The sequence below is a fragment of the Athene noctua genome, chromosome 1, assembly GCF_965140245.1.
Source record: "Athene noctua chromosome 1, bAthNoc1.hap1.1, whole genome shotgun sequence".
Taxonomy (NCBI): domain Eukaryota; kingdom Metazoa; phylum Chordata; class Aves; order Strigiformes; family Strigidae; genus Athene; species Athene noctua.
In genome coordinates, this window is record NC_134037.1 from 31,070,025 (window position 1) to 31,085,976 (window position 15,952).

The window sequence follows — 15,952 nt, forward strand, 5'->3', positions numbered from 1 at the left end:
CAAGGTGTTGGAGAGAGGAATAAAAAAGCTTCTCCCACCTGAATTAACTACATTCCAGGATATAATTTTTTTCACAGAATTGATGTACTTCTGTCAAAGGGAGAGAAATACCTTCATCTGTTGTGTTCCATAAATAATTTTCTTTCAGACCTTTAGAAAGATGCAGCTCACGTTTCTCTCTCTAACCTGACCACTAAGGAGGACTATTTAACAAATGTATGTGTAACATTTATTCAATACTCTCTTTAATCAAGTGATTCAATTTGCAGCACCAAATTTTCTTACTGCTGGTATGTAAAACTAGACTTAAACTGGCTAGTCTTGGAACAATCAGCTGTCTGATATCCTGATTTTTCCCTTCTTCTCTACATATGTGCAAACTACATATTAAATATCTGCCTGAAATTTATTTAGAAAGCAAGAATTTAGAAAAAATAAGGTTATAGCCTTATATTAGAATAACAATGATAAACCACAGAATAATCATTGTTGTTTCTTCCTTCCTTCCTTCATTCCCCATGAAAAAAAGGTTTTCAATGAACTGTATGACAATCAGAGATCTCAAGTTAGTTTATCTGAGGTCCTGTGATGATTTTGGGTCACACAGCTGGACTGAGTATAGTACAAAATACAAATCATGCACCAGGATTGCAATGCCACATTTTAAAAAAATCTGTTTAAACACTCAACTTGACCTCAGAACATTTAATCTTTTGAACATCTTTCTGAGATAGGTAAGTACTGCTCCCACTTTAGAGCTGTGTAAACTAAGTAACCAGCTAAAATTAACCAAACTCTTTAAAACCATGTAGGAAGTTTGCCTCTGAGTTGGGAGATGGTCACCTAGACCAAGAGGAACTGCTCCCTTCTCATTATCACAGAGGATTCAGCTAACCTTGCAGCAGTCTGGACTGCACAACTTTGCTGCCTGTTTCATTGCTTGTGGTGACCTACCCTCTGATATCTCTACAATTACTGGTGCTCATGAGGTGTATCAAAGACAGCCAAAATGGCTTGTCAGGAGATACCTTTTCTTTCCATTCCCTCTACTGCTATTTTTGGACACTCATGCAAAGGCTAGCTGTCTACTGTTTTTTTAATTTTTACTGATTTTCATATATCTACAGATCAAATAGTACTTCCTATTGCTTTCAGCTAAAGCAAATCTGTAGAGAATTTTGAGCTGATACATGCATACTGAACCAGTTTTACTTCTGTATTCCTCTTGAGCGGCAACAGGCTTGAAGAAGAGAATGAAAACAATTGCTTTGCCTTTACAGATTTTTATTTTGGTTTAGATCTTCAGGACTCACAAATGTGTGAACATTTAATGTCATCTCACTTCTTAGGAAGAAGACAACACATCACCTTCATAAGCTATTTGGCAATATACTCTATTGCTATAGTTCCATGTACTGTGCCAAAGTAAGAGAAACCAAACTGTGTGAAGCACTGGGTGACCAGATAATGAGCTAATGAATTTTACAGAATTGTATATTCTTTAGAAATAAAGAAATAAAGAAATACAGAAACTGTCAAAATATTGAAAAATATACCATATTATTTTGAATTTTAATAGTTTATTATGCCTTCTGTAATCCAGTGACTCCTTTTTCCTTCAAGCCACAGATAACTGTATTGTTTCATGTAGAATACATAGTGCCTCTTCAGTAGTAGAAAATCCCTTTGTACTATCATGTATGTGAAAGAGCTGTTCTTCCTTTCAAGCAGAGCAGAAGGTCTCTGCATCCTGCTTCTTCCCTGGAACAGCCAAGTATTTTGAAATCTTTACTATCTGTTTCATGCAGTCTCACCCAGCCACAAAAAGATGGAAAAGTGAAACGCATGAGATTGTGGAGCAGAAACTGTCTATATAGAGAAACTGTAGTAAGTAAGCAATCACATCAAAAGTACTTGGAATACAGTGCTTCATGCAGCATGCATTAAAAGAAAGGACGATGGCATACTGAAAGGATAAGTGTGCACCATTAAAGCAGTGTCTCTTTTAATACATGAAGGTAAAGTTCTAAAGAGCTTAGTAAAATTCTGGAAAATTGGGTGAAATGCAGTTTAGAATTTCCATGATATAATAAAAAGAACACTAGCAAATGCTTTAGCTGAAACATTGCTGAAAGGCAAATCATATAATTTTAAAAGCAGGTGTATCAAGAAAATGGGAATTGGGTTATACAGACTATTAGAACTTGCTGTTTTCCTTTGAGAGGCACAGACTTTCTTTGAAACTTGGAATTTTAGGATCATAACACAAAGACAAATCTAAAAATAAAAAGTAATGAAATGTGCATTCATTATGTTTTACAATGTATACCTAAATTCTGGTGAATCTGCAGCTCATTGTCTCTAGAAGACCCAGTAAATTGTGACATAGAGCTTCAGTAAAATCCCAAAACCTTGTAATTGCTGCTAGCAACATCAGTCACTAAGAAAGTAATAAATAACTTGCAATTATCAACAGTGCATTGAAACTGTTTCTTTAATGTGATTATTAATCCTAGAGCATTCTTGGGAAAATGAGATCTTCTGGTTATTCTTGATTCTGAAAATTATATTAGCTATTATTTATATCACTTTTGACAAGAGGGGCTGCTAAACAGGAGGGTGTTAGAATGTTTTGAATTATACAATATTTTAGTCATACTTTCTGAAGGTCATAGCATGAAAAACTAGCAATGTATTCACATATCTAATTGCCAACATATTTGTAATATGCGTAACAATGAAATACTGAACACACATTAGAGATTAGCAGGGTCATTAAACATCTGATCCTGTTTAAATATGTGAATATTGATATGACAGAGTTTGTAAGCATCATTCATTAGTCCTATTCCTTTTACCATTTCAATTCTAGTAGGAAAAATACAAAGAAAATATGCTGTCTTGAACCGCTTGGTATTTCTGTAAAATCAGTAATTGACAGCAATGAAATTCAGGGTATGAGGGGTATTACGAAAATGTTCAGCCTATCTTAGGGAAAAAGAACATAATAAAAATATTGGTCAAAACTGAGAATATCAACCTTCATTAATATTTTCAGTTATGGTCCTCTACTTTAGAGATGGAGAATGGTGCAAACGAAACAAAATTATTGGCCAGAAATGCACCTTAACCACTGGAAAGATTAAAAATCTTTACATTTTGCCACCAGGCTATACAGTCACTCTCACTGGGACAATCAGTATAAAAATTATAAAGCTTGACTCATGTTAAAATGACCACTGACAAGACAGAAGTGGCTTCAGAAGTATTTCTTTTTTTTTTTCTCACCATCATAAAATGTTTCTTTGTATGTCTTGTACAGTAGTGAAAAGTTAAATCTTCAAGTCTTTATCATGAATGCTTAATTATTTTACGTAGTTATGACATTGAATAAATAACATTGAAAAATGAGAAACAGAAATATATCTCTATTTTCAATATCAATGTTTTTTAGGAAGTGGAACAACTTTATTAAAGTCAAAGGTCACCAGCTGTCACAGGCTTGAAGCTGACAACAGTCTTTCTTCATGTGTAATGTGTGTATATGTACACTAGAAATAAATCTATTTCTAGGATACCATACTTGTGCAAACAAACCCACAGATTTGTAGAATTTATTTTTTGTGCTGATTTTCAGATGATATGTTGTTACTAAAAGTTTCTAAATGAGACAAGATTTACCAGTCTTCTTTTACTTTTAGATGACTTATTTCATTCTACAAATGTTTTTATGTCACCTGGTTTTGCTTTATTATGCTAAGTTGAACATGCTTATAATTATATCCTCTAGCATCATTGGTAATAAAAATGAAGTATGTTACATTCTTAAAACATAATAATAATATAGAATCATAGATTCTATGATTCTATGATTCTTAAAACAGATAATACAGGTAAAAATAACAGCTATCCTTGTTTATTATAGGGAATAGAGTGATCTGTAGCATATCTTACTCTATCAAGTAAAAGTTTAGATTCTGGTGGATGATACCTTGAGGAATAGAGGTTAAATTATGCTCTCTTTGTCAGGACACTAAACGGCCAACAATAATTTACTATGTCAATTTCCAGCTCAAGTTCTGAGCATCTTTTTGAGTTAAAAGTCAGCATTTGCCCCCAGACAGAATTTGATTTAACAGAACGACAGATTTGACATAAAATTTGATTACATTAAATTACCAACAAAATCTAATTTTTCAAATTTCACATTTAACAGGAGATTGGAAAGTGCACCATACTAACAGGACTTAAGAAAGATAAATTTGCTTACAATTCCAGTAATTTTGTTTCTGTTTGCACTATTATTTTTCACGGTACTACAGAAATTTATAAAATGTATTCCATTTATCATTAAGGCTCACAACATCAGAACCTTGAGTTTTCAAGTAGGTTTGAAGTTACAATAATTGCAACAGGAAGAATGGGGCTTATCAGTGGGGAAAAAGATTGTAAGAAATAAATAAATTTTGTTTTGCAAGCCCATTCTTTTGTCTTTTCAGAATGTTCGTCATTTAACACTGACCTCTATATTTCAATGGAGGAAGGTAACCTAAAGATAAACTGCCAAATTTTAGCTGAATGGCATAAAGGCCTAGTGAGAAATAAGTCTGAGTACTGTAAAAATTTTTAATTTTTCCCATAAATCTACATAAGTTTTACAGTCAAACTCCTTTAGACTAGATACCTAACTTGAAAGCAGGTAAGGTTAGACGGAGTGAATAAGAGTCAAGAATTTTTCTTAAATAACATAACTAATCAACAGCTTCATATTTTTTCAATATCTTTATCTTTGATATACAGTAAATATATTTTGCTTTCTTATGTTGCCTCTGCGGTTTCAGGTAGGTCATAGTATTCCATCTGTGACTCAGAGTCCAGTTGGAATACTATGATCAGAGGATGCTGATCTCCACAACTGTGAGATGTCTGTATGCCTGTCACTTCAGGAAAGGCAGCCGACAGTGCTGTACTATGCTACTCAGTATTAACTGAGCTGTTGCTACAGTTCTCATTAAAAAAATTTATATTAATATGAATGCATTTGAAAGACTCTGAAAAAGATTAACACCTAGCAGCACAAATGATTAAACCTTCTTTAATGCAGTTACCATGAGATGGTAGAATCTAGGATCCTAAGAGGACGGAGCAAAATAAAAAGCAGGAGTACAACCCTGGACATCAAAAGCCAAACTTTGGTCTTTTCAGGGATCTGTTCGGAAGAGACCCATGAGATATGGCCCTGGAGAGAAGAGTAGTCCAGGACACCTGGTTGATATTCAGATATCACCTCCTATAAGCTCAAGATAAGTCCATCCCAACAAGTAGGATGCAGCAAGAGGCCTGCATGGGCGAACAAGGAGCTTCTAATTGAACTCAGACCTAAAAATTAAGTGCATAAGTCATGGAAGCATGGGCAGATGATCCAGGAGGAGTATAAAGCTGTTGTATGATCTTGCAGGGATACAGTTAGGAATGCTAAGGCTGATCTGTAATTGACTATGCAAGTGACATCCAGGGCAGCAAGAAAGGATTCTACAAGAACACCAGCAGCAAAAGAAAGACTTATGAAAATGTAGGCTCACTGCTGAATGGGGAAAGCAATCTGCTGACAAAGGGCCCAGAAAAAGGCTGAGATATTTAGTGCCTTCTTTACCTCAGTCTTTACTGGCAAGACTGTCCAGGTCAAAAGAGGTAATTTTCTCCCTCTCTTCTGTGCTGGTGAGAACACATCTAGAATGTTGTATCCAGTTCTGAAGGATTTGGACTTACAGGAACAAGTTCATCAAAAGGCCACAAAGATGAATAAGGGACTGAAGCCTTTTCAGATATTCAAAACTTGACAAGACATGGTCCTACATACTCTATGTGACCCTGCTTGAGCAGGAGTGTTAGACAGGATGAACTCAAGAGGTACCTTCCAACCTAAACAATCACGTGATTTGGTGTTTCTGTGTTCCTAAGATATTCCTGTAAGGAAGACAGAGCATGCAGGGTACAGGAATTCAAGTCAGCTCTTCAGCAGCTAATGAGCTTGAATAGCCGTAGAAGTTGGTTTGTTGGCTTTGGCAGATCACTGATGAAATATTGAATACTGTTGCTGAATGAAAGCAAAAAAATTGTTTCAGAAAGTGACATATGTTTCTAAACACACTGAATATTCTGTTTAAACACAAAATCTGAAATTGAAACAAAACCAAAAAGTACTCTTTTCCATACTCTATGATAATCCATTCACTTATTTCAGATAGTAGGCCACACAGTAATTTAACTGGTTGATTTTAATATTCCATCAAATGATCAATTTTAATTGCATATACAAGAATGTATATACCTTAGTTTGATATAATGCATGTATTATGAGAATATTTCTGAGACTGAATAGCAGATGTAGTGATTTACCTATGTAAAATTGTGGCAGCTGGATTGATGGAACTGGGATTAAGGTTTTCAGACAACAAACTTTACATAGGCATACATTGCACAAAACTTGATACCTTATAGTGGCAAATTTGATGATGATTTTATGAAACAGATATATATTAAAAAGTGAACTGAGTCCATTTTGTTTTTACAAGGTCTGATAAACCATCATCAAATGCAGATAATTTCAGTGGAATATCATCTCTGAAAGAAATTTTTAGGTTTTGTCTCACTAAGATTTATGCTGTGTTATCATGGTTTGCAATTTCTATAGAAAATTCAGTAAATATAAATGTTTATAGTTGTATATATGGTCCTTCTAAAAGTAATTCCAAATTTAATTCAAAATTTATTATATATACTTAATGTTCTGTAGCATTTCCAGTTTTATGCAATACATCTACATGGGTATGATTCATGTATGTGCTGACTTAAAATTCAAAATTAAAATATACAGTATGTAAGATATTCAATTTCTAAACCACATCTAAATGCGTTTTCTTTATCAGTTTATAAATTCATATTATAGAATAGAAATTCTTAAATTTCTCCCAAACTGCTTTCACTGTTAATCTTCAACGAATTTTGGAAAGGGGAGGTGTGGTAAGATGATGAAAATATTGCATCAAGTTGGTTCAGGTTATCTAGTAAAACACCTTTCCATTTCTTATTCATCATATAATTGATTATGTTGGAACTCAGTATTGCAATTATGAAGCTTAGAAGTATTTGAAGACAACAAAATGTCTTCCACACATCATGAGTATAGGATATACTATATAACTGTTCAGATACAAAGCCACTGACATTTACTAATTGCTGCTCAGATGTTTCCAATTCGTCAGACAAAAAAATTCCTGTATTCCTAGGTAACTGGTAATGTTGAAAACAATAGAAAAACAGATAATTAGCAATTTTTTGTTTTCCCGATTTAATGTAATTTTAGTAATGCTTTCACACTATGCAGAGCACCCAGCATCTGTAAATACTAATAAAATGATGACTTAGAAGTATGCAGTAATAGAAAACATACATATCTCTGGAATGATTAAACGAAGTATGTAAACCAAATGACTCAAAATGAGCCAACATATTATAAGGATGGAGATTTACATATTCTTTCTGAAAACATTTTCAGAATGCACATGTAATGAAAAACCTTTGTAAGATCCATTCAAACAGCTGTCTCTTCTGTGGAAAAGGAGGAAGTGGAAGTGTAGGTAAAAAGATGGACACTGATAATATAAACGTGTAGTTTGCACTCAGTACATTACGTCTTGCCAAAATTTCCATGTGGAAGTGAAAAAACGTGTTGAGAACTTTCACAGTTCAGAATGTGCCATCTGCTTTTGAAGCTGAAGACCAAATAATAACTCCAGCAGCTTCTGTACCACTGCACGGTCTAGGCTAGAGTTAGCTGAACATTAACTGAATAATTTATTTAATAAATAAATGCTTTTATAGACAGCTAAAGGTGTCCTTCTCAGCCAGGAGTAAATGCTCAGATACGTACCACTGACTGAAGAGTGACAGAAAATTGGAAACAACTACATTCAATATGTTCACTTGGAAGATGCATGAAATACTAATATACAAAATACAGTGATAAAGGTCTGGGAGATGGACATGATGCTCATTAAATTCCAGAGCAAAATTCTGCAAAAGTGTGACACTATCTTATACAGACAAGATTTTAATTAATGCTTGCATAGAATCTTCTAAACAGAATCTGGTGTCCCCCATCACTGTCTAGAACAGACAATTTAATATTTTAAAGTAAATACAATTTTGAAAAATATAATTTAGAGAAGAAAAGTGTAAGACGTCTAAAAAAGAAAATCAGTATTCCTACTCTAAAAGCTAAATCCACTCCACTATCTAGAAAACCCAAAATCCTGGTGACTTGATTATCAAAATCTCTTGATTGTTAAAGTTACTTTGCTTCAACCACTTGAATAAACATCATCTGCTCTCAGTGACAATCACATCATTTTAGCCACAAATAACATACAGCAATTTTCACATCAGGCAAATTCATTTCAGAATACACATATGGAATGAAATGTGTTTGATTTTATGTTCTTTGAATAAGTTTATATAAAAAGCAATCCAAACTACATCTCAAGTATGGGCTCAAAGCTTTAACTGAAAACATCAATGCAATCTCAATTATGAAATTACAAAAAATGAAACCCAAGCAAATGTACGTTTTCAAAACCAGCAATCAAATCATACTAAAATAAACAGAAATGGAAACAATGGAAAAAAAAAACCAAACACCCTGCATTGAAACAGGTCTTTACTTTCTTTAGGCAAGGCAAAAAAGTAAGCAATCAGAGTTTTATTGTTTTTTTTCTATAAAGCTGTTGTTTTACAAGGACCGTAAAGACAATGAATGAACATTTAAGACTCATTTAATCTTCATCCAGTTTGAAAGAAATGGACACATATAAGAAAACTAATCATATAGTTAAGAGAAAGGAATAGCTGTAAACAAAGGGGATATCTTAAATTCCTGTACACAGTGGATTTAGAAAGAAAAGGTTTGAGAAGATGAAAATTTGCTTATGTAGATGTTATTGGTCTCATTAATGGCACAGTTTATCCACTGGAGCTATAGCTGCATCCAGAACTGGAATATCTGTCAAATATTATCTTACAGACTCATTCAAAGTCAAATTTAACAGAAATATTGTCTCCTAGTTGGACCATTTTCAAACAGTAACAAAAATAGTTATTTATTCCAGTCTTTGTCTCTTTTCCTGCATTACAGGGAAAAAAACTCATTAATTTTGCAGATAAAACATACAGATAGAGTTATCTATCTTCAACAGCCACAAAGACAACACAAATCAACAGTTCTGCCATGGATTCATATTTTATAGCCTATGATGCAAGATCCTGGGGAACCACAAATGCCTTATAAAGTTTGCTTTATTCTTTGGCAGAGGTTAAGGATGATTGCTGAAGGATTACAATTTTATCGCACTTTTTGAAGGATATACTGCTCTCCCTACATTTTAGAAGGACTCACAAGAATAATTACTAGTTATTTTGAAGGCCAAGCCCATAAACTGAGATGCATGTAAATCCCCGCCAGTCACAGTCTACAATCACACCTTGCAAGTTATTTAGTATGCCACTGTTTTAAAGATAGTAGTATATATTCTAGTAAACAAAGGTAATGTGTAAATTGATCTGACATTACTTTTTAGTATATCAACATGGAGAACGAAGGCATAAATATACAGATGTTAGTTTTAAGATAAAAAGGAGGGAAATAAAATTTATTTTTCAGTGTGAACTTGAACTCTTGAATCAATCTTTTCAATGCTATTTAGTGGTGTCTGTTGCTAAGATATTAGTCTTTGAAATCTGTATGGCATTTTAATGTCTTAATCTTGTGAAGCAGAGACAATGCTAACACAGCCAATACAGTGTGCACCAATGTCTCACACAAGGGTAGTCTCTGAGATTAAAAAACAAATTTAAATTGTTTGTTAGTATTGAACTTTAAACTTCTATCAAGTATTTTCTAAGAGAAAAAAATTCTTTACCTGCTGGTTCATAGGGAGAGAAATGGATAGAATTTTCTTTATAAATTTTATATCAATCACAGTTTGTACAAAAATTCCAAAATACATTAATACTGTCAGCTAACAAGTATTTAGATTTGAATTTATGCTTTGTGATTTTGTTTCATTAATACTAATATAAAATAAAAGGGAAAAAAACTGTTTTAAATGGAGCACAAGAGCAATGTACAGGCCTGTGGTTAAGAAGAAATATAAGATGGAAGGGAAACAGTTTCTTAAATGGTAGAACCTTTCATCCATCCATATTTTGAAAGGAGGTTTTACATTTATATTCTAACAAGTTTGTTTCTAAAATATGGCAAAGCTTATGGGGTGAGCATAAAATCTAACCAGAAAAAGTCTAAATAATGTCTTCTACCCATATCAATCTACTCTGTATACTGAGATCATCAAACCTGGCATGAGCAGCATTTTAGAATTTTACATCTACATCTTACAGATACAGCTCAGAAGGCAAATACAATCATCATGTGATGATATTATTTTCCTTTTTTGATAGTAAGAAGGTAATTTTGAGAACATTGATGTGCACGTTTCACTGTAACTTTTGCAGTCTCCTTCATATACCATCCTTTAACAGCAAAAATGGTCCTAGCTAAAACCACCTTTAATTTAATAACTTGTGCAATAAGTTCCCTCCCATCACAAGTGCTTACAGCTCAGGTGCAGCAATTAGCTCTGATACTTTAACTACGTAATAAGCAAAATAATATCTTAATCACACTAACTTGAAATTTTACATGGCCATTAGAATTATTTCTAAAATATTTTTAAAGTTAACATTAAACACTTTACCATTATTTTCATGTTACTAATATAAATATAACATAGCACATATATTATTTCATTCTTAACTTCTAAGTTGCACATAAGAAATTCCATGAGTGGAAAAGAGTTAATCCATTACCAAAACATGATAACAATATATTTTCCAAAATTATTAACCATCCTGTGAACTATTGTGTGTACTAGATGAAAAATGACAGTACTGTTCAGTCACCATTGTATACTGCGGACAATACAGTTGCATATGTAGATATGACAGTTTACTGCATTGTGAGATGTTAGTGTGCCCATTTTTAATTTTTCCTCTTAAACATTAACTTAGTCATATATTTAGCACTAGAATTCTGATAACAAATCTAAATTATTCAACATGTAAATTAATAAGCATAAATTCTGAGCTACCCATTTGTAACTTCCAACATTATGTATAAATTGATTCAGTTCTCAAACTGACTTCATCTGTATCTGTAAAAGTGTCAGGAGTTTGAATGATACGTGAGTTCTCCAGAGAACTGAACTAATCCATGTGAACTAAAATGTATTTTCAATCAAGGACACTACCTTTTGAAAAAGGTTTCCAACTATGCATACAATTTTGCTTTCTAATACGACTTGTCTTTTTATTGTAAAAAAAAAAGTGAAGTCACACTTTATTGCTCAATATATATTCCAAAAACTCTTTAGTATAACACAGTGGTAAGTTCTTACCTTATTGTGATAGGGATGAGTATACCCCTGCTAATGGATTGATTGACAGATACAGTCAGAATGTTCTGAGAGTTTCCACAGCTGAATCGAACTGTTGGTCTTCCCTCCACAAGATACAAGTGAAGAAACTGTTCTCCCAAATTCTTTTCACTAGCTTTGAAAACAAAAATGAAGACAGTCACACTTCTGAAAGTGTAGGACCTTCCAAAAATATTCCACACTACTGGAATGCCAATGCCAGTCATAATGACCATGTGACATTGAGGAATCATTTATCCATATGCAGGACTCTGCTTGAGTGACTGTGAGAATAAAATTAAACTCTGTATCAACATCTGTAACTGGTCAAAGAAAATAACCAAAAGACAAGATTTATTTTTATACTACTGTAGTTGCATAAATCTTACAGAAATATTTACATTAATGGAAGGTGAACTTTTCTCTATAACCCAGCAGGATCACTAAGGTGACAAAGGTGATGATAAAAAAAAACCAATCAAATCACAAAAGTACTATAATATCACAATTTACTTTTTCATAAGTGCCAGCTTCTGGGGGGACTAGCATGAGTGGGTTTGGTGCCAGTTGCTGGAGTCAGACCTTAAGGTGTAGACACCCTGGCCTGTGGTGTCAGCTAATGGAACTAGTGGGAGTCTCAGTGCCAGGGACTTGAGAAGATGGGGGTCTCAGCCACCAGCCACTGGGGTACTAATGTTGTGTGTCCCAAAACCCAGATATAAATGTGTTGTGTGGGGGTGCGGGGGGAGGGGGCTACAAGGACTATGTGCTAGTAATTGATGAGAGAGGTGTGAGTGGATCTGAGCCCACCAACTGGAGTAAGACCCCATGTAGACACCCCCAGACCTGTGGTGCCATCAACTGCAGTCAGTGAGGGTCTTAGTATCAGCTACTGGTGTGGGTGAGGGTCTCCTCTGCCAGTCACTGGGAGCCACCAGTGTGAGTGAAGTGAGCAAGGCACTTGGTGCCAGTGGCTGAAGTGGGATGACAGGTCCTAACCTGCGTGCCTCATGCCAGCTTCTGGGTGTAGGTGAATGTATTTGCTAGTAAACGTCAAGATGTATTACCTGCGAGGAGGAGGCCCCAGGTCCAGGCATGGGTATCAGATAGGTAGAGCATCCATGCTGGTACTTGGGGTACCCCCAACTGTGGACTGCCTGGGAGATGGGTGTGTGAGTGCATGTGTCTGTCTGTGATCCAGCAAGCAGGACACCCATGAGGTGGGTTAGAAGACATGGGATCCGGGCAGGGGTATCAGATGGACACATGGGATCGTGCTGCTACATCAGAAATCTGTGAATGTGCATGTGGTTGTGACTCTAGCAAGTGTCACAAATGTGTGTGCCTTCACTAGTGAACTGCTACTACTAATAGCCAGAGAGGAGAGGAATTGGCTTTCTACAGTCATGTTTTATGTGAGTCCTCTAGGCATGTGCTGTTGAAGGCAGTGCCTTCCCTGTAGCAGCCTGTGTAGCCAGCTGTGTTGTTCTCTGTGTGCCTGCATGTGTGCACACGTCTCTGGGATAGACGCTTCACATGGTTTAACCTGCAGATGGGAAGGCAGAAACCATGTCCATCAGCCTGGGATGAAGACCCCTGAGTCTCCGGGCTGGGTTCCAGCAGCTAGGCAGGAGGGAGTGCCAGACCTGGAGCTGCTGGAGGTGGTCACAGTTAGAACAACTCTTAACATATTTTTTCAGAAAGGTAAAAAGAATGTGGGAGTACAACTTCTTGCTGGAAAACAGACTAATTTGTAAAGAGAAAATAATTAATTTGGAAGACAAAACAGAAAGAAAAAGATAATATATTTTAGCAGATAGAGGGAAGCCACAGATGCTTGCAGCTTCCTGATTATTTGCTTTTGTATAGTTCAGAGCAGAAACAGTTCACAATGTAAGCTCCATCCTCGAGAGCAGCTTTCTAGTCAACATGGTGTTTCTTCAGTCTGTTACAAATCCTGATGACCTACTGAAAGTCTTTTATTCTTAGACATATTTTATATTCTGAATACCTAATTAACTCTGAAGCTACTTTAATTTGACTGGATTTTATGCCTTTGGCTTTTATGATTTCCTTCTACAGTAGTCTGATAATTCTCTTTCAAAACGTATTGCACTGTCACTGTTCAAAAAGTCACTGCTTTTTAACCCTAGTGTAAATGATATATGCACATATTTCATCATTTGTTTCCTTTTCTTCTTCCCTCTGTGCATATTCTGTTCCAGGCATTTCCAATTTCTATCAATAAGTAAGTCTGTAAGTTACATTCAATTCAGAGAGAATGAAGTGGGGGAGGGTTGTGAATGTATATACCGACAACATGTCTTGAAGAAGGGAAGTTATGGATGAATAGCTTATTTCTCTTCTCCCAGTGACTGTCTTTCCATTCACATTGCCCACTAGTGTAAACTTGGAAGAAGGTCCTTGTTATTACTAGTAAAGAAAAAAATTTGGGACAGCTCCCCCAAAGGTAACATTACTCCTTGAAACCGCAGTGACTATTACTGCTTGAACTTCGGTCTAGGGAGTGCTTATAAGTCACACTTACAGGTGACTAATAGCAGTCTTCATATTACCAGCTAGGTGGTATGAGATCCTTGGAAAGGACAGTCCTTTAAATCTTTCTACCACGGATATGAGAGGATAGAGTGTCCCTCTGAATAATTTTGTTTCGGCAATGTAAAAGATAAAAAAATACTCTACCTAACATATATGGTGGGAAGTTGCCTTCATAGGAAAAGCCTGAGTCTTAAGCAAAGCAGACAGATTCCAGGGACACAGATCAGGAACCATCTGAGTGAAAAATCTTGTTGGATATTAGGGGTAACTTATCTTGACCTTAGTAGAGATTACATGAGGGGATCAGGTCAAAGAAACCAGATTTCAGCAATCATTCTTTCACAGGACACTGCAAGCTGGAAGACTATTTTTGTACATTAGTATGATGACAAACAAGTGGTTATTGGGCTCAGATGGTTGCTTGTCTAGAACAGACAGATTTAAATTCCCATTAAGCTATGGGGTGAAGCTTTATTAGGCAAAAACATATTTTAACACAGAGGAAGGATACTGTGAAATGCTCTGCGTGAGAATGCAAGCTAAAATAACAGTCAACTAGACTATGACTGAATTGCCTGAAATGCTCATCTTTAATTTTAGGAGAGTAAGTAGTATCCGAGGATCAGAGCTTCTGAGAGCATAGGAAAATAATTTATGAGCACAACTTATGAAAAAAGAGCTTGTGTCCTTAAGGAATGCTATAAACATGAGATGTGATATATGAAATCCAATTGTCAGAAGTTATAGACTATCATATGTAGTAGAAGTTAAACAATCTGTCTTTGAAGGAATTGTGAACAGTATTATGCTGACTCTGTTAAAAGTGAAAATGATGAAGTAAAACTTTATAACTGTATCAGTTTTTTCTGACCACCTGAATTTTATTTTTCTTTATGCATAAACATCACAATTTACTTTGACATGTTGATGAAATCAAATATGCAAACAAGTAAAATCAATAAGGAATAGAACAAAAAATCATAAGAATGCATACTGTACTCAACAAAGGAATATTTCTCAAATTATGACTTATCTTTATTGGCACAAATGTAATAATTGTGCTGGGTTGTGTATGTTGTGGGGGTTTCTGGTTGTGGGGGAGGGGGCTACAATGGTGGCCCCCTGTGAGAAGCTTCTTGAAGCTCCCCTGACTCCAAGCCTCTGCGTCACTTAGTGATGATAGCTGTGTTTCTGTGATAACATAATTAAGAAGGGGAATCTGAGAGGAGGAGTTGAGAGTTTTGAGGAGGAGTTGTGAGGAGGACATTTATGTCAACGCCAAGGTCAGTGGAAGAAAGGAGGAGGAAGGGGTGGGGATGAGCCAGAGCAAAGACCCCTTTGCAGCCAGTGATGAGAGGGTAGGCTGTCCCCCTGACACCCAGGGAGGTCACCAGTGGAGCAGATGCCCACCTGCAGCCTGTGGAGGACCCCATGCTGAAGCAGGCAGCTGCACCTGAAGAAGGTCGGGACTCTGCGGGAAGAAGCCCCCACTGTTGTAGTTTGGCATTGGAATGATTGCAACATGTGGGAGGGACCCATGCTGGAGAAGCATGGGAAGTGCTGCAGTCCATGAGAAGGACTCACATTGGAGAAAGTTTGTGGAGGACTGTCTCCTGTGAGAGGGGAACCATGCTGGAGCAGAAGAATGTAAGGAGTCCTCCCAGTGAGGAGGACGGAGCAGTGGGATGGACAGCAATCCCCATCCCTGCCCCTGTGCTTCTGGGTGGGAGGAGGAGCAAAAGCTGGGCCCAGGAAGAAGGGAGGGGTGGAAGAAGGTGGTTTTAAGATGTGGTTGTATTTCTCACTGTCCTACATTGTCTGTTAAGAGTCATTATTGGTAGTTGATGATGCTCTTGTTCTTCCCC

General features: G+C 35.9%; 1 protein-coding gene across 1 annotated transcript in view; it reads right to left on the reverse strand.

Moving 5' to 3' along the window:
* Nucleotides 1–15,952, reverse strand: part of EYS (eyes shut homolog) — a 1,054,063-nt gene that overhangs the window by 156,729 nt on the left and 881,382 nt on the right. Inside the window, exon 38 of the mRNA XM_074895818.1 lies at nt 11,511–11,664. Within this exon, the coding sequence (XP_074751919.1) occupies nt 11,511–11,664 (154 nt within the window). The remainder of the gene's footprint in view (nt 1–11,510; nt 11,665–15,952) is intronic.